The sequence below is a fragment of the Octopus bimaculoides genome, chromosome 5 (genome assembly GCF_046866305.1).
Source record: "Octopus bimaculoides isolate indiv1 chromosome 5, ASM4686630v1, whole genome shotgun sequence".
Classification (NCBI taxonomy): Eukaryota; Metazoa; Mollusca; class Cephalopoda; order Octopoda; family Octopodidae; genus Octopus; species Octopus bimaculoides.
This window is the reverse complement of record NC_142932.1, coordinates 89,397,558-89,422,557: the sequence shown is the minus strand read 5'-3', so window position 1 is coordinate 89,422,557 and position 25,000 is coordinate 89,397,558. Positions and strand designations below refer to the sequence as shown.

The following is a 25,000-nucleotide window of genomic DNA, read 5'->3' as shown; positions in this document are numbered from 1 at the left end:
AAAGAGATATCCTTCAAGCAGTTATGTTTGAGTGCCTATAAGGTGAAATAGAATGTTGCAAATAACACACTCCTTTGTGAGTACATCATCATCAATGTCATTTTAATAGCTACTTTCAAATACCTACATAGGTCAGATGAGACTTCACTAAGACAGATGTTTCTACAGCTCAATGCTCTTCCTATTGCCAACTCTCACCTGTTTCCAAGTAAGGTAATATATCCCCACAGTCTATTGATCAATGAACAGCTTAAACATACTTTCATGGGAGAATCAAATTTCATTCTAGTAAACCCATAGCAACAGAAAGAGCATCCAGCCGTAAAAATATTGCTCCTGAAATAAGTTCTTGTTCCAACCCACGCTAGCAAGGGAAAATGTGTGTGTGTGTGTGTGTGTGTGTGTGTGTGTGTGTGTGTGTGCATGAGTAAAACATATGCACACACATACACCAAAACATTTCGAAATTCTTTGTGGAGTATATAATTCATATTTTAGGTGGAGGATACTTGTCACCAATAAAAAACATCATTATTATTATTTGTATAAATTCAGTGAAAAAAAAAACTTTTACATAAAAAGGAAAAAAAAAGCAAAAGACAAAAAACAGTATGAACAATAATTAATAAATTTTATAAATGCCTTCGGCAAAATAGCATTGAGCAAGCAAAAACAAAAATATAAAGCCAAAAATTACTATTCTCTACAATTGTTTCATATCTGAAATCTCATCAAGGAATTCAACTAAACATACAAGCCAATGAGGGAGCCTCTACATGGTCTATCGACCTACTAGAAATAGCTACAATGCTTTTGGTCTGCTCAGCCAGGGACAATTTGAGGCTAAACAACAACTAAACAAATGATTAACTCTTCCAATACCACTCCACCTAATTCTATGTAACTAATCTGAATAAAACCACTTGTGTTAAAGCGTTGTCTTAATTTTCAGTGGTTGATGAAATAAATACTAGTTTAGCACAGGAGTCAATTAAATAAACTGATTCACTGGCCCCAAATTTATAACCCTGTGTCGAAATTAGAATTACATATAGTAAAGTATCATGGGTCAATTTAATCAACTGTGCCATCCTCCTATAAATTTGTGGCATTGCACCTATCTTAAAAAAATTATCATGATTATTATTATTATTATTATTATTATTATGGTAGTGAACTAGCAGACCCAATAGCACATCAGACAAAATGCTCAGCAGCATTTCTTCAAGCTCTTTATATTCTGAATTCAAATGCTGCCAAGGTTGATTTTGCTTTTCATCTCTTCAGGATTAATAAAGTAAGTACCAACTGAGTATTGGAGTTGATGAAACCAACTAGCTCCTTCCCAAAAAAATTTCAGGCCTTGTGCCTACAACAGAAAGGATTATTATTATCATTATGGAAGGTAGTGGAATAGCAAGAATGATACACTGCCAAACAAAATATTTTGCAGTCCCTAGTTTCCTTTTATACTCTGATTTGAAATATTAAGAGAGCTAGCAGTCAGAACTATCACAAATCACAACCTACTGTCTTATAAATGGAAGAATGTATTGGATAATGTGAACCTGGATATAAAGAATAAGACCAATCATGACAAGAAAGACTTTAATTGTAAAATTTCTCATTCAGTGGTGAGCTGGGGTTAAACAACAACTACATTTTGTTGTTTAGCCCTGAGCAGATATAATTAAAAGCATTACAGCCATGACCATCCTGTCTTTTTGTATATCAGTGATGACATTGTCCAATGCATCCTTCTTCTTTTCCTTTTCAGAGCACAGTAGGGTGTGATATGAAGGAGATTTGGTTGTTATTTTTAGCAGATTGAATGACCAAGAATAGGTTCCCTTGTCAATATTATTGGTACTAAAAGATGCCAGTGTAGCTGAGTTGTTTAGAAGTTCACAATGAAATCATTTGCTTCCAAGTTCAATTCCATTGTGCAGCACTTTGAGCAAATTTTGTTGACTTCTGCAAAAACCTTCCATGTGTGTGGTCTTGTCTGTACTTATTTTTATACATGGAAAGGTGTAAACCAATGTTGCATTTCTTTTTGTCAAAGGTTACTTAACTATTTAATAAAAGAGGTTGTTAATATAAGTACCAGACTGTGATAAGCACTGAAGTCAATATAAATTACTAAAAATCCTTGAAGGTGGTGCCCCAGCATGGCTGTAGGATAATAACTAAAACCAGTAAAAGAGTATTTGTAGTGTTTATACTCATATTTTACATGTCATATTATGATTATTAATCAATGGCAAACAGAATATTAACAACAAGATAAAACTATATTCCAGATTCAGCCAGTGTTTGCTTAAACAAACTGCATAGAAAACAACTTATATCATGAATGACAATTAAACCAATTTATTTCAGGCCTTACAATTTTATTCTCTCATAAAATATCATCACTCATTTGTAGAAGGTCCCAACCAATTGATCTGACTGGTAGCACATGACTAGTACTTATTAATTTTTTTAATACAAAAGTGTGTGCTATCTAATTAGTAGTTGGTGTTCAGATAGTTAATTGTCATAAAAGGATTTCCTTTAGATATGTAAAAAAGAATATGATACACATTCATGATAAATAAAAATATTTTTTTTATAAAGGTCCCATCATATATATATTAGTAGCAGCAACATCCAATTTGAAACTGATAAAAAAAATACATTACAAGGGTTAATTGGCAGTGCAGAACATAACTCATGTCAATTATTAGGTGAAGCTAAACATGAGTCCTTACCCTCAGAAACCATCACAGTTGGTCCTACCACACTAGGTTTGCCCACAGGTGGTAGATTAGATTCATCTGAAAAACCATACATGCATAAAAAAAAAAGGAAGGGGTAAAATGAAAATAAAACACAAGAACCAAAGAGAAAAAGAAGAAAAAATTGAATTCATAAATATATTAATAAATAAAATGAATAATGTAATAAAATTTAAAGAAAAAAAAAAGACAGAGAGAAAAACAAAAAAGAAATGACAGCAAAGGTATTTTAACTTTCAGAATGTTTTCTTTGAAAATAAATGTAAATCTGTTTTGGAATTAAATATGATTTAATCAAAAATGAAGTTAATCTATGTTTTTTTTAAGAATTGTATAACAGATATTTTAGAGTTATATTTTAAAAGTCAAATAGACTGATATTAGTTTGAAACAGAATATATCTGATTCTTAAACAATTAATAGGTTAGCAAGAATTATGTAGACTGAGTAATTGTTACAGGAGGTGAACAAAGAAGAAGAAAAGAAATGAGAATGGTTAAGAAAAAGATAGATGAGAAAGAGAAGGTAAAGAATATAAAAGAGAAAGAGAAAATCAGAAGAAAGGAGATATATGAAGAAATGAAGGTATTGAAAAGACAAAGAAAACAAAAGAAAAAGATAGGGAAGAAAATAATGAAAATATCAGGTTAAAAGATAAGAGAAAAAAGAAGACATGAAGAAAGTACAATAAAAGAGATATAAAAACTAATAAGACTAATAAAAAGAAAAAGGGAAAGTAAAAAAAAAAGAATTAGGGAAACAGTTAGTTGGTTGGAGAAATAGAACCTGATCCTGGAACAGTCCAGTTATATTAAAGAATATTAATATATATTATTCCTAGTAACCAACTGATAAATAGTCAGCAAACAAGGTTGGCTATACAAAATCTACAGGTAAGGATTTTAATCCCGGTTGCTATATAAACATACATTAGACTTTGCATATTTCCAGAATAATGAGTACATTGAGTCATGTTTTTGTATAATGAGACAAACTACACTCAAGCACATATATACACATGCACTCACACACAAGGTGTGTATATGCATGTGTATGTGTAATTTTTGTAATTGCCAACCTGGAGATGAAAAGGGTTGGGAAAACAGTGAAGCTAAAGTCTTTTTTTTTCTAGCTATTTATCTATTTATTCATCAACAAATTAATATTTACAGTCCAATGAATACAAATTCCCCAAGATTACTAACTGAGACGTAAACAAATTTAAGCAAAAATGTTTATGGTATACTCAACAAAACCTAACTATTTCTTCACTGGATATCCTCACCCACCCAACTACTGCCAAACCCAAACTGAACAATTTAGTTATGCCTCCTTTGCTTAAATGCTTGTTCTCTCTAATCATTTCCATGAAGCACCATGGGAACATCATCACTCCCAGGCTGCCTCTATAAAACTCCCTACCATACCATATAGTACTATGGAGACGTTGCTACTCTAAGGCTGGCTAGCTTTAGAAAACTAAAATAGTCATTATGAACTTCTTGGTAGTCAAACCCTTCTTGAAACCATAAAAATCATAGAAATATATGACCCCTCAGCCATAGTAATGGCAACCAGTCTAACATATTGAGTACCCTAAACCAAATTATGTGCAGTAAAAATAATGATTGATATTAAGTAGATGGAACTCTTTACTCCATTCACAGAAAGCTTCTGTAGCACCTGTAGTATGATAAAATACTACCACTTCAAGCTCTCAAAAAAACTGTGATGGGAAGGGTAACTCTGTGTGTAATCCACCAACAAAAAAAGAGAAATGAAAGGAGACAATTCATGGTAGAAGGGACTCTAGTTTTGGTGAGACAACTTCTCTAATGCATCCAGTCCACATCATAAAATGATTTGTAAAATTCTCAACAAAAATAATGACATATAGTGCCAGATAGCAAGGTTCTGCAATGAGTGGCAAGATGAATGACTGAGTTGTAACACTGAGTAAGAACTAATGCAGAATGTGACAACACATCCAATCCATGTCAACATGGAAAAACGTGTGTAAAAGTAATGACAATAATGATTTTATGAAACAAACTTTAATCCAGAAGTTTTTATAATCCAGAAGACAGATGCCCAGTGGATGAAAGGTTAAGCTTGTAACTGATAGATCAAGCCCCTTACAAAGACATATTCTGTTTTATTTATTCTTTTGTTTGTTTAAGTCATTGGACTATGACTATGCTAGGGGACCACATTGAAAAATTTAGTAGATCAAATTGACCTCATTGTTTCTATTGATATTTATTCTGCCAGTCTCTTTTTGTCAAAGTGCTAAGTTAAAGAGGAAATAAACAAACCAACACTAATTGTCAAGCAGTAAGAGACAAACACAAAGGCACAAATGCACACAAATATATGATGGACTTCTAAACAATTTCTGTCTATAAAACTCACTCACAAAAAATTAGTTAGCTTGGCTCAACAGCAGAAGACACTCACCCAAAGAGCTGTACAATAGAGCTGAACATGAAACTACATAGTTAGAAAGTGAGCTGAAGAGTGTTGATCTGAAGAATGCAAGTTTGTGCCAATTCATTGAGTCTGTAATGCGTTATGTACAAGGCAACAAGACACTTCAATACTCATTGACTCAGTTCATCAAGCTGTATATGTGTTGTTGTGTAACAACAGTTCATGCCTATCATGAAAAGCATTTTGGACATGACAATACCACATTTTTTCTACTTCAGGGAACTACATTATTTGATGTGTCCTTTTTAAAGATAGTATGGCAAGGTTTGAGGAAGATTTGACTGCTGCTTCTAACAAATTAAGTGACTGCATAAAGGCTTCTTCACTGACTCATAAATGTCACAATCTACTGTAGGCAGAGTGAGATGGGGTAGGACTGCTTATTACATGAATATTTTGTTAAGCAAGCAGAGTTACATTGCATTAGTGTTTCCCTGAGGCTTGGCCTCTGGATCTGTGAGTTTTACAAATTCTGCAGCAAACTCACTGTGGACTCTTTTGGCCTCCACCCATTGTCATACCATTATATTGCTGGCTGCCTTCCCTTTCCAGCTTGAGCAAGAAGGGTTGAATAGAAGGAGTAGTAAAAAGCCAAACAGCATAACAATTTTCCTGTTTTGCAGTGAGAGACCCCACATCTTGAATGACACATGCTGTGACACCTTCTCCAAAACCTGGTGCCAAAAGGACAAAAAGCAAAGTCAACCTTGGTGGTATTTGAACTCAGAACACACCCATTCTTTTATTTTTAACACATTTTCACATATACGGCAACAATGAGGCTATAAGCACTGAACTACTGACATTAAAACCATGCACACCTTGCCACTATGTTGAAGTGATATGCAAAGTAATATTATTCAACTTGTCCTTCACTTGCTTTGGAAGGAAATGTTAAAGTTGGCTACAGTATGTAAAGCATTCAGCTGTGTAAACATTTGTTAAAATATTTCCCATGCTAGCTCCATAAAAATATATTATGCCAATAAGGGTGTGTCATCTGCTCAATGTAACATCTGGAGCTCTCTCTCTCTCTCTACAAATTCTCCTATTGTCTTTTGAAATAGAGGTCATATGTTTTAGATTCAAAATCTTAGATTGTGATAAAGATATTAAACTATGTTAATTAAACAATACTTATTTTTTATAAGTTAAATAATGAAGAAAATAATAAACAAATGGATATTAAATTTTGAAGACTAATGGAAACTAGAATAAAGTTTAATTTATTGATTTTCAACTGAATTGAATGCTTATCACACTGAGAGAAACACAAAGCAAAAGGGAATGATTTTTATTGGGAAAGTTTAGTAGTGTTTAAGTGGGAATGTTTAGTAATGTAAATTTGGGTGTTAAGTAATAGATAATGAAAAAAATCAGATAATATTGCTTTTGTAACACATAGATATGATGAAACCTATTGAATTTTAATAAAACGTTACATTTTAAAAAAGCGTATCATGGTCTTAATCCTTTGCTTTAGTAAAATTCAGCCTTTATTTTATCTGCTCAAATACCATAATTTACTAAATCTAGCTTTACATTACCATTTATAATACCAATGAAAAAAAAAAACAGAATTTAATCTGTATCTTTATAAATCAAAGTCTAGTTTGAATGAAATATCATGGAAAACATCTAGAAAGTTCTAAATAACAGAACCATGCTAGAAAATAGACGACAGGCAAGATGTCAGATTAGCTTTCCCTATAACAGTTGTTCAGGAAAAACATGTAATAAAATACATAAATTCAGCCCATATGAAGCATGCATTTAAGAAATAAGGAAACCTCTGGAAAAAATACATTTGAAAAATTTAAAACAATTTTTTTTTTTTTAGTTTAATGGGGAGAAATAAATTTTTTTAGCGGTGGGGTTAGAGTGGTGATTGAAATTATTTTCATGAACAACATGAAGGAACATATGTGTATGTGCATTACCTCTTCGTTTCTGTAAAAGAATAATATCAGGACTCTGTGTTGGAGGGAGCTTGTGAAGTTTTTCTTCAGATTTGTTAATAATCATTGTTTTGAGACCTTCAGGGGGAGGAGAATAGAGATCTTTAGGAGTTGTAGATGAGAAATCAGTAGAAGCAAGTATGTTGTCAGCAAATGTAACATCTCTTTCAGCAGTCGAAAGTGGTTTATAAGTAAAGGCACTTGTGGGAATTGTTTCTTTAGGAACTGGTTTTCCTTCAGGTTTCCATGCATAAGTGTCTGATGGGCTCAATGTCACTGATTTCTAAAATTAAATAAAATATAAGATCAATATTATGCATTTTTTCCATGTAACAACTGTTATTTTGCTGTAGTACTTTGTCTAATAAATAAAACCTACTAAACTTTATTTCTGATAGCTTTTCTATAAACAGTTGGGTGAGACTGAACCAGATCAGATACAAACTCAACATAATTTAAACTAAGTTATGTTATGATGAAAGAAACTATCTTTCAATCACCTACCCCACCCAAAATCTTATTTCTACTTTTCAAGAAAATGTACCAAATCCTTTAAGCAGATGGTAATTCTAATTCATTGTGATAGATTTGATAAAATTAATATTTCAAATATCAACTTAAAAATAAATATTGATAATTTTTTTGAAAATACAAATATATTACAATCAACTAAGGCCAAAGGTTGGTATTATTATGTGTTATATCAGACAAACATATTCAAGATCTTAAGAGGATAATTTTTTAGACTATTAACCTCTTTCAATTTCCTCTTTGTCATCAAGTGTCTTATGTACCAGCTTACCTGCATGCAAAACTACTGTCATCAAATATCTTATATACAGGCTGGTGTGTGTGTGTGTGTGTGTGTGTGTGTGTGTGTGTGTGTGTGTGTGTGTGTGTGTGTGTGTGTGTGTGTGTGTGTGTGTGTGTTTATATAAGCAAAGTCACTCATTCATTCAGTCAGACATATATTCCACTTGTATTAGTTAATTTATTGTATTGTCTGCTATTTAGATGAGAAAAATTGGGCATCAGAGAAATCAATTGTTGAGTATAAAAGACTGTACTGGCACAAAAATAGGATGCATATGAAGAGTAACAGTTGAGTAAAGAAGTATCAAGCAAACCAAATAGAAGGAACCTGTGAAAGAGAAAACCTTCACCCTTTTAACGCTTATCAATCTGCTTTGGTCTCCATCTGTGACAAGGTCAACAGTTTCACTGAAATTAACAGTACATCTGGTTAGATCCTCATTTACTTGAGAAATGTCTATCTTCAGCAAAACTCCTCCAGTACAATAAGGTCTTATGTTTTGTGTAGTTTATTTTTTGTGATTCAAAAGAGTGATTAATTGTATATTTGGTTTATTCAAAGCTTTGCTATCTGCAAAGAGACTTTGAACTTTTCTAATAATCAGTTCAATATCTATTTTTCATAGAAAAATAACTCCAGATGCAAATTGGACTTTATGATCATAATAAAAAGAAATTGTAACAAGTGATGAATCAGCATTGTGATGAATCAGACTCATCTAACCAATATCAACAAGACAGGTCAATCTTTTAAACTTCAATGATAAAATAAATGAGAAATAATTAAATCTGCTGGTTTCCTTCAATGCAAAGCAGGATGTATTTCTACAATATAATCCATGAAAAAGAGCAGTATACACAACCTTGCTGAAAAGGCTATAGTATAAGAAGAGATGGGTAACATTACTGCAGCTGATGCTGAGTATGAACTCTTGAAATCCCATGTTGAAAGAAAAAGTTTCAAGTGGAGAGTGGGCATTTCAGATGATATACCTTTAGTGAGAGACAATTGGATAAAAATATAAAGATCTTGAGAGTGCTAAGTTTAAAATTAGTAGGGATGAAAAATTACAATAAAAACTATAGTTTATCGGTAACATTATCAAACCTCACTTACCTGTACATTAGTGGCTGCTTCAGGAACAGGATCAAATTTGGGTTTGATTGATCTGAACTCTTTTTTAATTGTGTTACTAGCCAATGTTTGAGGTTTCCACACAGGAGCTACATCTTTGAATAATGGTTCATCCTTCTTTTCTTCTAACTTCAAAGAAGTCTGAGACTGGAACTGCATTCCAGGTTTCCAAACACCTAAAAAGCAGAAGAAAAAGATCAGGGTCAAAATAATAAAACAAATATGTTTTTAATATATCTGTAGCAGAAGTGATTTATACTGTCGTTATGTGTGAGATGTTTTCATTGTGAATCGTTTAGGCTTAAATACCAGGATATCAGCTCCACGGGCCTTTGCATTCCAGTAGGTCACATGACCTTGTGATTAAGCCAAACTTGTTCATATTGATCAGTTTTCAGCTGTCCAATTGTGTTGGCGCAACAGTTCAGTTTTCCTCACGCGAGAAATTAATCACCAGCTCTGAGAACTTCCTAGTCTCTATAAGACCGACGGCTGCTTCTACACACTACCAAACAGTACATCAATTTTTTTCTACAAGATCAACAGTCCAGCCTGACCATGAAGTCTCTCACACATCTTTGTTGTAACCTGTAATATTAATTTATTTCATGTATGGCAATCATTGTAAATTATAACGAAGATGGGTAATAAGGAAATGAGAAAATGATATACAACGTGAGATGAAAATGAACTGGTAAGTGATGATTTATTCTGTTATAAAATACAATGATTGCCATACATGACATAAATTAATATTGCAGGTGAAAGAGAGAGAGAGAACTTACCTGGAGTTGAAATATTTGCTTTCGCTGATGTTGAACCCACTATATTGTCCTGATAACTGTTGTCTGGAGGTTTGTCTAAGAGTAAAGAAAAATAAGCTTTATATGTAAGTATGTGTGTACTGTATTTGTGTTGTGGTTCATGCGGAAAAAAAGCAATATAGCAATATACCAGTAGTGTATTTAATGTCTGTTAACACTATTGTCTTACATCCATTTTTCCATGCTTGCATTGGTTGGGTAGGTCTCTCCTTCAGTGGTGTCTCTCCGCTTGTCACAGTTCTTTGTCATCTCCTTTATCAAGTTCAGCCTGACATCAAAATTTCCCTACTTCTTCTTTGGTTCTCCTCCATTGCAGGTTCCATCCATTTGTATTATTTAGCACTTTTTAACCAACTGTCACCTCCATATCTATCAAATGTTCATACCAACTCAGTTTTCTCTCTTGCACTACATCTGATTACACTTACACAGCTTTTCTCTCACTCAGTTTTGCTTATCAATTACTTTATTTATTTTATCTGCCAATAATATACCCGTTTCACCATCTCCAGCGCTGTTACTAACCCAGGAGAATTTACATCTGTCATCCTACACACAAACTACTCATATTCTGGTAATTCCATAATCTCTTTAGATCTCGCATCCCTCTTCCTTATTAATAGTATTTGCCTTGAAGTTTTACATCTGAAAGAGAGAAAAGTGTCTAATTGTGTTTGGGTTATTTCATGTCTGTTTCCCACAATTAAAAGGAAAAGTACTGGTGCAGTCATTTGATGAAGGTTGAGGGGTTTTCACACAAAACCAAATGTTCCTACTTTGCCACCCCCACACAATGCTTGGCACTAACATGCTGTTAGCTCTGTACACATCATTAAGGGTTTTCACTGATCTGATCTGTACTTTTGGCATTTTTTACAGGGATGTTGTCAGTAAGGTAAGGGTTGGCAACAAGTATAGTGAAGAATTCCAGCTAGAAGTAGGGGTTCACCAAGGTTCAGTCCTCAGCCGCTCTTATTCATCATAATCCTCCAGGCAATAAATAACAGACGAATTCAAGACAGGCTGCCCCTGGGAGCTCCTCTATGCTGATGACCTTGCTCTAATAGCTGAGTCACTACTAGAACTAGAGTCAAAGTTTAGGGTGTGGAAGCAAGGTCCTTAGAATCAACTAAGCAAAAACCAAAGTCCTAGTAAGTAGGAAGGCAGACAAATCACAAACCCCTTCAGGTAGATGGCCCTGCTTGATCTGTAGAAAAGGTAGAAACTCCATAAGATGTACCCAGTGTAAGCTATGGACACATAAGAAGAACAGCAATATCAAATGAAATCGAAATCGTAGTCGTGGGCAGTGCCCCTGACTTCCACACGTGCTGGTAGCACTTAAAAAGCACCATTTGAGTGTGGATTGATACTAGTGCCATCTGACTGGCTCCCCATGCTGCTGGCATGTAAAAAGTACCATGCACACGTGGTCGATGCCAGTGCCCTCAAACTGGCTCCTGTGCTGATGGCACGTAAAAAGCACCATCTAAATGTGGTCGTTGCCAGTGGCACGTAAAAAGCACCCACTACACTCTCGGAGTGGTTGGCATTAGGAAGGGCATCCAGCTGTAGAAACATTACCAGATCATACAGTTCTATATTTAAGAAATGAGGAATTATGTACATTATTTACATTTGACGGATATTTGTCCTCATCTTGTTTGTTGTAAACACAACGTTTCAGCTGATATACCCTCCAGCCTTCATCAGGTGTCTTGGGGAAATTTCAAACCTGTGTTCTCATTCCTAAGGTATTTTTTGATGTTGTTGTTATTATTATTATTATTATTATTATTATTATTATTATTATTATTATTATTATTCAGGTCACTGTCTGGAATCGAACTTGGAATCTTGGGGTCTTAACCACTATGCCATATGCCCATAGGAATGAGAACCCAGGTTTGAAATTTCCCCAAGACACCTGATGAAGGTTGGAGGGTATATCAGCTGAAATGTTATGTTAACAACAAACAAGATGAGGACAAATATCTGTCAAGTGTAAATAATGTAAATATTGCCAGATCAGATTGGAGCCTGGTGCAGCCCACTGGCTTGCCAGACCTCAGTCAAACAGTCCAACCCATACCAGCATGGAAAGCAGATGTTAAACGATGATGATGATGATGATGATCCCCTTCTGTTCTGAATTTGATCAGGTTGGTCTGTCATTCTTCAAGCACCAGTGAAACAATAGTACTAATAATACATAAAGAATTGATTTAATTTATTACACTCATCCAATATGCAAATTGACTGATGTAAGAAAGGAATCTTTGCTGCTATGAAAAACATGTACATAAAATGTTATATTTCCATTATATTTCTAACATCTTTTATATGTTTATATATATAATTCTGCAATATTAAAATGGAAATAGTAAAGTAAAACAATTTTTGTTTAATATGTAAAGTAAAAACATGATTAATATATAACTCACCTTTTGTTACAAAATACGAAGATTGAACAGGAGTGGATTCTGAATCACTGTGTACAGCGCGGTGATAAGCTATTTAAATATACAATAATGAGTAATTTATATCAGTAAGATAAATTCTTTTTTTTTTCAGATTAAATTTACGATATAACAGAGCTGAAATGATAGGCAATTAAAATATTAAAATTGTTATCTACAAATTTTTTTTGCAACAGCCAAGGAAATGTTAAAATCATTATATATATACACACATACACACAAATGTAACCAGGAACAATAAACACAAAGTAATAACTGATTGAAGCTTCACCATTCAGCAAAAAGTTTGCTTCCTAACCACATATTTTTATTTGAATACCCATAATAAATGTTACAAGTTATAAATTTGGAAATTTTTGTTATAAAAAAAACCAACAGTAAGTTTAAGAATTACTGCTTGTAACTGTCAGTAAGAATGGAAGGTGTGTGACAAAATTTTCTTCAAATCTTCTTTATTTAAAAGTCAATCTTATTTTAATTATGTATATTCAAATTTTATTTCAAAGTACTGGATTATAAGATTTTTTTTTTCATGTTTCTATTTTATATAAATAATTTTTTGTAGTCGAGTGAGTTTTTAAAAATAAAGATTATTTGCTGATCAAATAGAAATTGTTTGTAAGTTTTTTAAAAAAAACATCGTTAACCAGATGAATTAAACTGCTGAGAGAGAAAACTACATATACAGAGTGAAACTTGAGAACTTACTACTGTTTAGCCCAGGTCAACTCACTAAAAAATGAATGAATATGAATAAATGAATGAACAAATAAATGAACAGATTCAGGTGCTTGAATATGAGGGGGAAGGGAAGGCCTTTTTATAGTAGCTCACCAACCACCTATTGATGTCTAATTGTGAACTGCTTATTCTACCCAGTAGAGTTAGGAAGAAATACTAGTGATATTGTTTTAGCTTGGGACCTTTGGAAATCAGAATGTTGAAAATTGGTCAACTACAGAAATAAAAACATGCAAACAACATTTGTTTGTTTTCAAGTAATCATAATCCAGATGACAGTAATTTTGACATGCTTTTTTACAATGTTTATACACATGGAGTAGTTTTCTTTTGTGCATATGGATAATTTACATATTTGCATACATTGGCACAATTATTTTATGCATACATTGGTACAATTATTTATGGACATATGGAAGGCTTGTCTACCATTAAGCATTCAAATGGCAGTTTTTCCCAATCAGGAACACTGAAACAGAACACTTTTTACATGGAGATAGTAAAAAGAGATTCAAAGTCTTTAGCATTCAGATTACTCTATCAAATGTAATGCTTATTTATTCACATTATTTTGAATTAATCATGCATTACATCACAGCATTGAGATCTCAATGATGTGATACTTTAGTTTAGAATGACAAGGGTAAGAGGCCAGAACCAGTCAGCTTGAGCAAACAGACAGAATATTTGGGCTGGACATGGCCAGTTTAAATGCTAACAGGTTAATGATAACTTTTACCAATAAGTTTGGTATAAATGGTCCTATCGTAGTCCATTGTTCTTAGCAAAGAGAAAAGTCTTCAGTTTCTATACAAAGTTTGAAATAGTTAAAAATTCTCAGTATTTAGTCTGTTTTTATGTTCTGAGTTCAAATTCCGCCAAGGTGGACTTTACCTTTCATCCTTTCGAGGCCAATAAACTAAGCACCAGTTGCGTACTGGGGTCGATATAATCAACTGGCCCACTCCTAGAAAATTCTGGGCCTTGTGCCTAGAGCAGAAAAGAATATTCTTTTACTTGTTTCAGTCACTTTTGGCTGCAGCCATGCTGGAGCACTGCCTTGAAGGATTTTACTTGAGCAAGTCAACCCCAGGACTTTTTTATTTAAAGCCTAGTACTTATTCTATCATTCTCTTTTGCCAAACTGCTAATTTACAGGAACATAAACACACCAACACTGGTTGCCAAGCAGCGATAGGGGGACAAACACAGACACACACACACACACACACATATATATATATATATATATATATATATATATATATATATATATATATATATACATACGATGGGCTTCTTTTAAGTTCCCACAACCAAATCTACTCACAAGGCTTTAGTCGGGCTGAGGCTAAAATAGTAGAAAACATTTGTCCAAGATGTCACACAGTGGGACTGAACCTGGAACCATGTGGTTGAGAAGCAAGCTTCTTATTACATGCCATGCCTATCACTTGCCTATATTGACTAACTAATAAGAAGGACAAACTTCTTTTCTAGAGAAAAATCCACAAAAATAATGCATGAATAATTCCATTTTTGGTCTTTGAATCTTCTAGAGATTTCTGGCTAGAAAAGGAATTTGCTGAAAATGAATATTGGGATATTATAACAGAATTAAGGAATTTCCTGATTTTTGCATAATTTCAGAGAGAGATATATATTTTTGCCTTTTACTCTTCCCAACTGGCATCCCAAATTTCTTCTTTCTCCAAAATACCAATAAATTTTCAGCCTTTTTAACTTCAATAGATTTGTAATAGCTTTAATGATACTTAAATTTTGTTCTTGTTTACTACCCTTTTAATTCCATCTGGCAGTTATTAATTTGTCAGAGACTTCGTCTGCCAAATTTCCAGAAATAAACTGAATAATATGGAGTTCATTAACATACTCAAACATAAAAATATTTCTTTTTACTGATTCCCTTAGTGCCAAAATTGTTGAAATGCAAATAGATAAATTTAACATCTCCATGTAGACTGCTAAACATTACTTTAATGTTTAATCAGAAATAATGTTATCAGGGTAGATTTAGTTTGACTCAGAATATTGCATAAATCATTTTAGAAAAGTAGCAACAGAAGAGAGAGAGACACACACACACAGTCAATCACTGTCATCACTGGAAACAGAAAGATAAACCAATGAAGGAGCTAGAATGGAGTAGCTCACACAACCAGCTTCTCTTTACTCTGGCTCTTCAAACACTAACACAATGGTTTCTGTTTCTCAGAGCAAACTAGTTGCAATACCACCTCTACCTAAGCCCTATCTGCACACACTTGTCCCTACATTTCTCACACCCGTATAGTGAATACCACCCTAATAGCTCTATGTTAATCATTATGCCCAATCTTTCTTTCACAGAATGCAGAGCTTCTGAAAACCCCTTCCACGCATGTTTTTCCGACAGTGTTAAATTCAAAATGTTTAATCATCAACTCTGTGTGTGTGTGTGTGTGTGTGTGTGTGTGTGTGTGCGTGTGTGCGCACACGTGCATGTGTGTGTTCATGCATGCATGTGTGTGTGTGAAACAACTGTCCAAATATTAGTTGTTATTGTCACAATGTTTTAGTTGTAACCTGCCATATTTAGTAACACTCATGGTATAGCATGCTGAACCTTTTACTATATTCGTAGAAGTAGATTGTTTTCATTCTGTTGTCCATACCAGAGATATTCTCTTGCTCTTACTTGTGATGTCACTTCTTTGTTCTTCTTGAACCAAAGCAATATTGCTTGACTGACCCAGGGATTGCACTCATAACTATCAGCCAAACTACTACACTTAACATGTAGCACTTGTATTTACTATTGCACTATTTTGTAGAACAGTTAGGCAATGGAGATTACAAACTTTAAACTCAACATATTTTATTGTACTATGTTTAATGTTCTGTTTTTTATTTTGTCAATTAAAGGTTCCCATATCATGTTGTTCTATGCTAGACCTACTGAGAAGATTATCAAAGCCCAATGTATGCACTGATACTTTCAGAAAGTTAATGCACCATTTCATTGCTATTTGTGAATAATATACTAATTTCGTGCTGTATTTATCATTTTTATTTAATATAGTATTTAGTAACATCTTTTTCTGATCAGGATTCAAATTCCTCTGAAGTCAATTTTGAATTTTATCCTTTGAGAGTCATAAATATATGTCAAGATTTGAAGTTGATTTAAATGAGTCTACCCTCTCTCAAAATGTATGGGTTTTATATCTGTATTAGAAATTATTATCATCATTAGTATTGTTATTAATAGTGCAGCTTTTATGTACCTTAAAAGGGTATCTGTGATCTAACTAGTTACATATCCCTCCATGCTTCAACTACAGAGCTCACTTTCTGAATGATTCCATTCCAGAGCTCTGCAGCTCTCCTGGATTTCTTCTCCACTCACATTTTCCCTAAAGAAGCCAAACTGCAGACATTCAAACTGAATATCAACAGTATCAATCTCACTTTACAAGGTAGGACTGCAACAGGTCTTGGACACTGCAGTTGCTGCTGCTGCTCCTCCCCCTCCCCTAACTAATGTTAAAAGGGGAGGATAGCAGAGTCAGTAGAGCACTGGACAAAATGCCATACAGTGTATTTAGCAGGTGATGAATTGACAGAGTCCTCAGATTGTCAGACAAAATGTTTTGCAGTATTCATTCTGGCTCTCTACACTCTGGGTTCAAATCCCACAGCAGTCAACTTTGCTTTTTATTTATATATTTATTTTTTATCATGGCAGTGATAAAGTACCAATCCAAGATGGTAGAGTATTGGGATTGTTAGGGTGCCTGATGAGATGTATTATGGTATCTGTTCTATCTCTTTGCATTCTAAGTATAAATTCAGCTTAAATGTTAATGACCAATACTAATCACCCAACCCACAATTAGATAGTTTGGACAAGTAAGCCTATAACCAACTTAGATAAGCCAGCAACAGCATGCTGAGGCATCATCAAGCAGTGAAAACACAGCCACTAAATAGAGTGACACTTTATTCTGAGTTCAAATGCTGCCAGGGTCTAATCTGCCTTTTATCCTTCCAAAGCTGGTAAAAAAAAAATTTACCGGTCAAGTTCTAGTATCAATTAAATCAACTGTGCCCTTCCCTAAACAATTTGTGGCTTTATGCCAAAGTTAGAAACCATTATACTTATTGTTATTATTATAACATGCTTCACAGAAGTTTTTATACTTCTATTGTATTTTATCTTATTGCTATTAATTACAAGTGTTTTAAATACTTTTACTGTTCTAATCATAATAATAACAAGTATTTCTAATCTATATTTGGCATCCTTCACTTATCAAATACTTTTGTCATTCACTCTTCTCTATTCACATTAAGGAAATAGAAAGATGGATAGAGAGAGAGGGAGATAGAAAGAGAACAAGACAAATATGCAGAAATAAGTCTCCCATCTAGCTAGTGTGTATATATTTTGATTCAGTCAAAACCCAAACAGGTTTAAGTCATAAAACGAACAATCCGGAAATGAGTAAAAGTTGTTGGTCAATGACAACCCATCTATATCATCTCCCACTCATATCTTTCAGACATACCAAATATATTGGGATGTGTTTGTTCTGCAATTAATGCCCATCCACTCCTGTTCTTACAGTTCCATGGCCACATGTGTGCACACACGTGTGCATGTGAAAGGGGAGGAGAGTTGAATATAAACCTAGATTACAGAAACCTCTCTTTCTAGAACCAAATCAATAAGAGAATAACAGGGCAACAAACACAAAATAATTATGCTGATGGTGATGGCAGCGGCAAAGAAGATGATTATTAGAGCAAGGCCGATAATGGTGATAATAGTGATGATGTCAAAACCAGTGATTATGATGATGGTTGCAGTGTTAATGAGGACGGTGGTGGTGGTGGTGGTGGTGGTGGTGGTAGAGGCAATGATGATGAAAAATAACCATAAAATAATTGGTTTATACTAAATAAAACGATATATTAATTACCAATTATTGCATTCTTATCATTATAGCAGTGCTAATCTCACAAACTTACTCTTGTTTATTTTATTGTTTTTGCTTCTTTTGCTTTTGTTTTTAATAATATATAGCATAATTTTCAGTAAAGTAATTGTATAATTAAGTCATTCTGATATATGACCAAAATATACACAGTGGAACAAAATGTAACACAATAATGCTTAACTATTACAATAGAGAATCAAACTTCATTGTATATGTGTAGTTTTCATATATTTTTATATGTATATTATGCACAACAATACACACACACTTATATATCATATCTCAAAATTATTTTTCCTGACTTTTAACATGCATTCTGCAAGTGCCAGATCAACAGTGCCTCTATTGATCCAGCAGTCCTAATGGAATCTGGCATGATGCACACTTATCCATTCCTTTCTACTCTTACTCACAACTATATATATAACAATAATATAATAATATAATTCCTGCTAGTATGAAAGGTAAACATTAATGTTATGAAGTTTATTTTGTTATTTTTATCTAGAAAGGGATAATTAATGTGTGGCTACATGTGTATATGTGTGTGTGTACATATGTGAAAATGAGTTTGCAGTGTATATGTGTGCATTTGCAAGTGTATATATGTACATTTGCATGTATGTTTATATGTGTGTGTTTGCATGTGTATATGTATGACTTTGCATATGTATATGTTTGCATGTATATGTCTGTTTGCATGTGTATATGTGTGTTTCCATGTGTATATATGTGTATCTGCATATGTATATGTGTGTTTTTGCATGTGTATGTATGTGTGTTTACATATGCATACATGTGTGTTTACCTGTGGGAGGGGGGATCATAAATCAGTGAAACAGAATAGAATTTTATAACAATAATAATAATTTAAAAGTATGAAACTTTCCATAAATACAAAATTTTTACAAGGACCTGAAATAAAAACAAACATGAAATTTTATAAAAATGAATAAGAGTGCAGATAACTATGTATATGTGTCTTGTACTTTTTCGATTTCATGTTGATTTTTGTTTTTAGAATAAAAAAAAACCATGCAAGCTGAAGCTGTCAATGAAAACTGCTGAAGTTTTAAGATTATCTCATATAAAATTACCTTATTAACTACCTAAGAGATTTAACCATGCATTGGCTAGATTTAAATGAGAAAGACAGAGATGTATAGAAAGTGAGAGAAGATACAAAGAAAGAGAAAAGTGTAGAGAGAGAGAGAGAGAGAGAGAGAGAGGATATTGAGAAAAAGAAACAGTGGAATACAGAAAAAGATGATTAAACTAGAAAAAACATAATACTCATTTAGCTTTAGCATAAATAATAAATCATGCAGAATATTACAATATGTGCACGTGTGTATGTGTGTGTGCACACGCGAACATGTTTGTAAATATAAGACATGCGGAAAAAGAAACTCTCACACACACACGCACACACACAAACATATTTATACAGAGTAAAGAAGTCATTGGTATAGTATACCCATGCACAGAAGTAGTTTCTGCAAAGAACATTCTAACACTATACTACATCTCAGGCAAATGATATAGCAAAGTTCTAGAGGGATATTTGACAGAAAATTGATGTGTATTGCAAGCATTAGTGAATAAATTCCATGAACATAGTGTATGTACAGCTACCTGGTAAAGCTGGACTACTGGGCACATAAGTTGCTGCTGTGACTGGCGATTGCTGTTTATATAACACATTGATTGGAACACCTTTTCCTTTTGATGCTGACTTGCTATCACTCTCACTGGTGTGTTGCAGAACAGGATTCTGTGCAGTTTGCGAAGATGGTGAAGTGGTGACAGTAGGTGGATCTGAAGTCAGAGCTAGGCTAGGTGATTGTCGTATTGATGACTTCAAAGGTTTTATAGTTGGAAGGGTAAAAGCTAAATCAGAATAGTCAAGATGGTTGCCAAACTGGTAATCTGTTTGTCTATCATCAGTTTTTGACTTGGATTTTGGTAGTTTACTTAAAGTTGAAGATGTGTACACTGAAGAAGTAAATGTTACAGGTGGTTTCTGGCTGGTGTAAGACAAGGAACCAACACCCTTGCCTTTGCTCTCAGTTTTCTGTCTGGTGAACATCATGGAAGAGGGCTGAGATTCGTTTAATTTGTCATCACTTAAACTGGATTCTAGTACAACTGATTCGTAAGAAGGAGGTTTAGGAAAATAAGGTTGTCCAGAAAAATCAACTGGTTTACCAATATCTGCATCTAATCAAAAATTAAAAATTAAATTTTACCTGAATTTCACCTGAATAATAAAATTGGGATTTCAAATTTTTTACACAGTGTATATAATTCGGGAAATGTTAGAAAATTGTTTTTAAAAAAAATCAAGTTACATATTTCCAAATAGTTGTCCTATTTTTATTTTATGTTTAAATATTTTGTAAATTTCTCTTTTCATGAATTGGTTAATTATTTTAGTTACTATATGATAAATAAATTATTCTAAAATATATATTTTGAGTCATTTTAAAAATAATAATTTCAAAAGTTTACTTCATTTTTTTTTTTCTTCTTATTGATCAGATTCAATAATTCTATTTTAGTAATGGCCAGCATATTATTACTCAACAATAAAGTTAAAGTTAAAACCCAACACCATCACAAATAGCCACAGAAGCATGCACCCACTTAACACTTCAATGTTCATAACTAGTTCACACACTGGTAAAATATGAAGAAATATATAAATAAATAAATTGTTATTTGGTTTTTTTTTTTTGTATGAAACAGCAAGCACAAAAAAATATCTAAATTTAGATCTGATATTTGGATTAATAAAGATTAGTCAAATGAAAATAAATCATTATAGAGTAGTGTATATGGATGTACAGTATGTTTAGGTACACATTTTATTATGTATCAAGAGAAATAAGAATCACTCACACATACATACATGCTTCCTTGTTCTACTCTTTGGATCAACATAATTGTGCATTTGTTCCTTATTACTAATTATTGTATGGTTGAATATATGCAGACTCTCTCTCTCTCTCTCTCTCTCTCTCTGATTTTTTTTAGTAAACATCTAAACTGACTAAATGCAATTTTTCATATCTCTTTATGTTTAGTTTAATTATGTATTCTCTCTTTCACACACACACTCACTCACTCATGTGCATGTACATACTCACATGCATCAACTTTTGACTTGGTCAAAACCATTTCATTGGCTGAAGCTGTTATTTGTCTTTTTATTAGAACTATAAAGAAAATAATTACATGTTTGCCCCTAAGTAACAAGAGATAAGGGTTTTTAAAGCAAATCTTCTGCTAATCCCACTACTAAATAGTCATTTCTGCTGGCAACTCTGCTAGAAGTTCACAAATACTCAAGATATCTGACATTTGAAGCTTATTCCACAATAGTTTATACTTCTATGTATCAGGTTAGGAGAGAGAGAACTCAATCCACGAGTATATATATTTTTTTCATTTTATTAATCGGAAATAGGGCAGCAAACAGGCAGAATCATTTAACAAAGCCAACAAAATGCTTAGTAGCATTTCTTTTGACACCTTACATATTGAGTTCAAATCTAGCTGAGGGTGACTTTGCCTTTCATCTTTCTGGAGTCAATAAACTAAAGTACCACTTGAGTACTGGGGTCAATCAAATTGACTTACTCATCTCCTCAAAATTGCTGGCCTTGTACTTGTAGTAGAAAGGATTATTTCCTAAGGTGTCAAGCAAGCAGAATCATTAGCACACTGGACAAAATGCTTATTGGCATGTCTTCTGGTTTCACATTCTGAGTTCAAAAGCTGTAGAAGCCAACTTTGCCTTTCATCCTTTTGGAGATTAATAAAATCAAGTAGCAGCCAGATCCTTGGACTGATGTAATTGACTAACCCACACCCCAATTGCTAGCCTTATGCCAAAATTTGAAACAGTTATTAACCCTTTTGATACCAACCAGCCTGAGATTGTTCCAGGTCCTATGGTATAAGCTTACTATTCTAAAGTGGGTCTAAATTATAATCGTCCATTAAAATTTTATACTAAAATTTATTCCAGAGCTTAGTTTAATAATGGGAAAGTTATTTTACTAAATTCTTCATTATTTTAAAAACTAACTGAAACAAAGACAGCATATGTTGACAGAAATATGCTAACAAAATGATTAATCAGTCAGAAGTTATAAAAGTGACTCAGAAGTTGACAGTTTTGTGAAGGGCTATCAAATTCTTTTCATGAATCAGTTATATAATTATTTTGCCAATTAAAAATTTAAAAGAAAATACTTCTATTAATAAAAATCAATCAATAAAACTATATAACTGAATATCTACTCAACTGTCTACTCTTTTATCAACCTTTGTAACTATCACCACCTGTTTACATATCTACGCGTATTGTTTACAATGTTTTGATGATGTTAAGAATTTTAAGTTAGCAGAAGTGATAGAACACAAACTAGAATACCTTGAGGCATTTTTTCCAGCTTTCTGGGTTCTGATTTCAAATCCTGCTGAAGCAAACTTTGCCTTTCGTCCTCCAGAGGCTGGTAAAATAAAGCCCTAGTCAAGATCTGGAAGGGACTATTTGATATGAGCAACTAAACATTTCCTCCAAATTTCTTGCCTTGTGCTTATGTTAATAATCGTTGTTATTAAGGCAGTGAACTAAGAGAATCGATAGCATGCCAGGCAAAATGCTTAGCAGCTTTTTGTCCATCTTTAGGGTTTCATTCAAATTTCACCACAGTCAACTTTGCTTTTAATCTTTTGAGGTTGATGAAATAAGTATCATTGAGTACTGGGGTTGATGTAATCGACTAGCCTCCTCCCTCATAATTTCAGGCTTTGTGCCTGTAGCAGAAAGGATTATTAATATTATTATTATTATTATTTTATATCAAGGTGATGAGCTGGAAGAATCAATAGTGTATCAGATAAAAATGCTTCATGGATTTCTTCCAGTTCTTTATGTTCCTAGTTAAATCCCACCAAAGCCGACTTTGCTGTTTATCCTTTTGGGACAATAAAATATGTACCAGTTGAGCACTGGAGTTAATGTAATTGATTGTCCCATACCATCAAAATTGCTGGCCTAATATTAAAATTATAAAAAGTTACTACTACTACAGCTACTTTTACTGTTCATAAGAGTGGCAAAGGTAAAGAAGCATCAAATTAGATACTTTACAGTATTTAGCTATCTCCCACCTCATTCTAAATTCAAATCCTGCAAAGGTTAATAACTCTGCCCTTTGATCTCTTTGGAATCAATAAAATAAGTAAGGACCAGTCAAGTACGGAAGATCAAATCAATAAGCCATATATTTTTCTTTAAAATGTGTGTTTTCATTCCAAAATTAGAAGTCATTATTATTTTCTTTTTAATACCAGAATACAAAGAAGAAATTGCAACCAAGATATAAAAGTTTCCAGTAACCATAATGTGAATGCTTTTTCATGTCAATTTCTTTATCTGTTCCATGGCATGCAGCATATTGGTCCATCCGTAGCTGACAGTCCCTTGTAATGAACAACATGAGAAGAAGCTGCTAACCTCAATCATTCTTGGGAGTACTGTAAGAGGACCCCATAAACCTCTCACAGTGCAGCATACTCACATAAGAGAGAGAGAGAGAGAGAGAGAAAGAATTGACCCAGTACTTGACTGGTACTTTATCAACTCATAAGGGATGAATAGTAAAGTTTATTTTGGCAGGATATTTATTCAGAATGTAATGAGCCAAAACATTTACCACAAAATGTGTGTCAAATGGTATAACCTTCTACCAATTAACTGCTTTCTTGTGAATGTTATACTATTTAAAATGGTTCTTTGACCTCACTCAGAATGTTAAAAGTAATAATGCAATATAACCAGTACTTAAGACTAGTAATTGGTGGTGCATGTATTAAGTAACTCTTTGTAGTTTCTGTTGGTTTAACTATTGCAGGCTGAATTTACTATTAAGTAGCTTTATGAGTGTCGATTTGCATAGCCAATACACATTATGCCTAAGTTATTATGCAATCAAGAATGTAAACCAAGAAGGGTAATATTAAGAATTCCACATATAGAAGTATATAAATACAGTATACATAAATATTTAGGATTCCATTAAACTTTTTTGGACAGTAATATAGTTTTGAAATTGATTTGTCAGAAGATGGAAATATCTCAATAGAATTATTCTATTACTAAAACAGCATTGTTTAAAAACTACATTCTCAAATACTGAATGTAAACATAAATAAAATAGAAGCAGAAACGACAAGACAGTTTTAAAATTCTTTTTGTTTATACTCTTAGAACACAACATCCATATTTACACTGAATACATAAATTTTTTTTTAACGAAATACAATAATTTTTCAGTGATTTAGTCAGAGAAGAAAGAATAATACTCGCACCCTTCACAGGAACTCTAAAATTGGAAGGGGAAAAGGAAGGAAGAAAACAAGGTATGGGATGCTTCAGTAGGAAGCAAAGCATCAAGATATTAAGTTATCTTCAGACCAGAGACCTTGCCTGAATGTTTGCAATGAGTGGACCAACTAACAATCAGCTGGTGGTGTTGAACTGAGTGACAGATTTGGTGACTCAGCTTATTTGAGAAACCTGAGTGAAGGAAGTCAGCAAATGGATAATTAGGATACGACTTGAATAACTAAATTCCTTCGCTCAACATGTAAAAACTGCTTGTAGTACAGAATTCTTTATAAAGTTATGTTGCTATTTTTGTGGTAGTAAGGTAATGTCCAAAGGTCTCACTTGTTAGAGCAATAGTAAAGTGTTCAACTAT

General features: G+C 33.2%; 1 protein-coding gene across 48 annotated transcripts in view; it reads right to left on the bottom strand.

Moving 5' to 3' along the window:
- The window catches only part of LOC106869124 (sorbin and SH3 domain-containing protein 1), a 487,488-nt gene that overhangs the window by 266,529 nt on the left and 195,959 nt on the right, over window positions 1-25,000 (bottom strand). For 25 of the 48 annotated variants that reach the window (XM_089352588.1, XM_089352584.1, XM_089352574.1 and 22 more), the window contains 6 exons: window positions 19,860-20,444; window positions 12,445-12,513; window positions 9,962-10,036; window positions 9,159-9,352; window positions 7,211-7,511; window positions 2,754-2,819 (listed from right to left, as the gene is read on the bottom strand). In XM_089352588.1, coding sequence (XP_089208714.1) covers window positions 2,754-2,819; window positions 7,211-7,511; window positions 9,159-9,352; window positions 9,962-10,036; window positions 12,445-12,513; window positions 19,860-20,444 — 1,290 coding nt within the window. The remainder of the gene's footprint in view (window positions 1-2,753; window positions 2,820-7,210; window positions 7,512-9,158; window positions 9,353-9,961; window positions 10,037-12,444; window positions 12,514-19,859; window positions 20,445-25,000) is intronic. The other 23 variants (XM_089352590.1, XM_089352582.1, XM_089352606.1 and 20 more) reach the window with 1 other exon arrangement.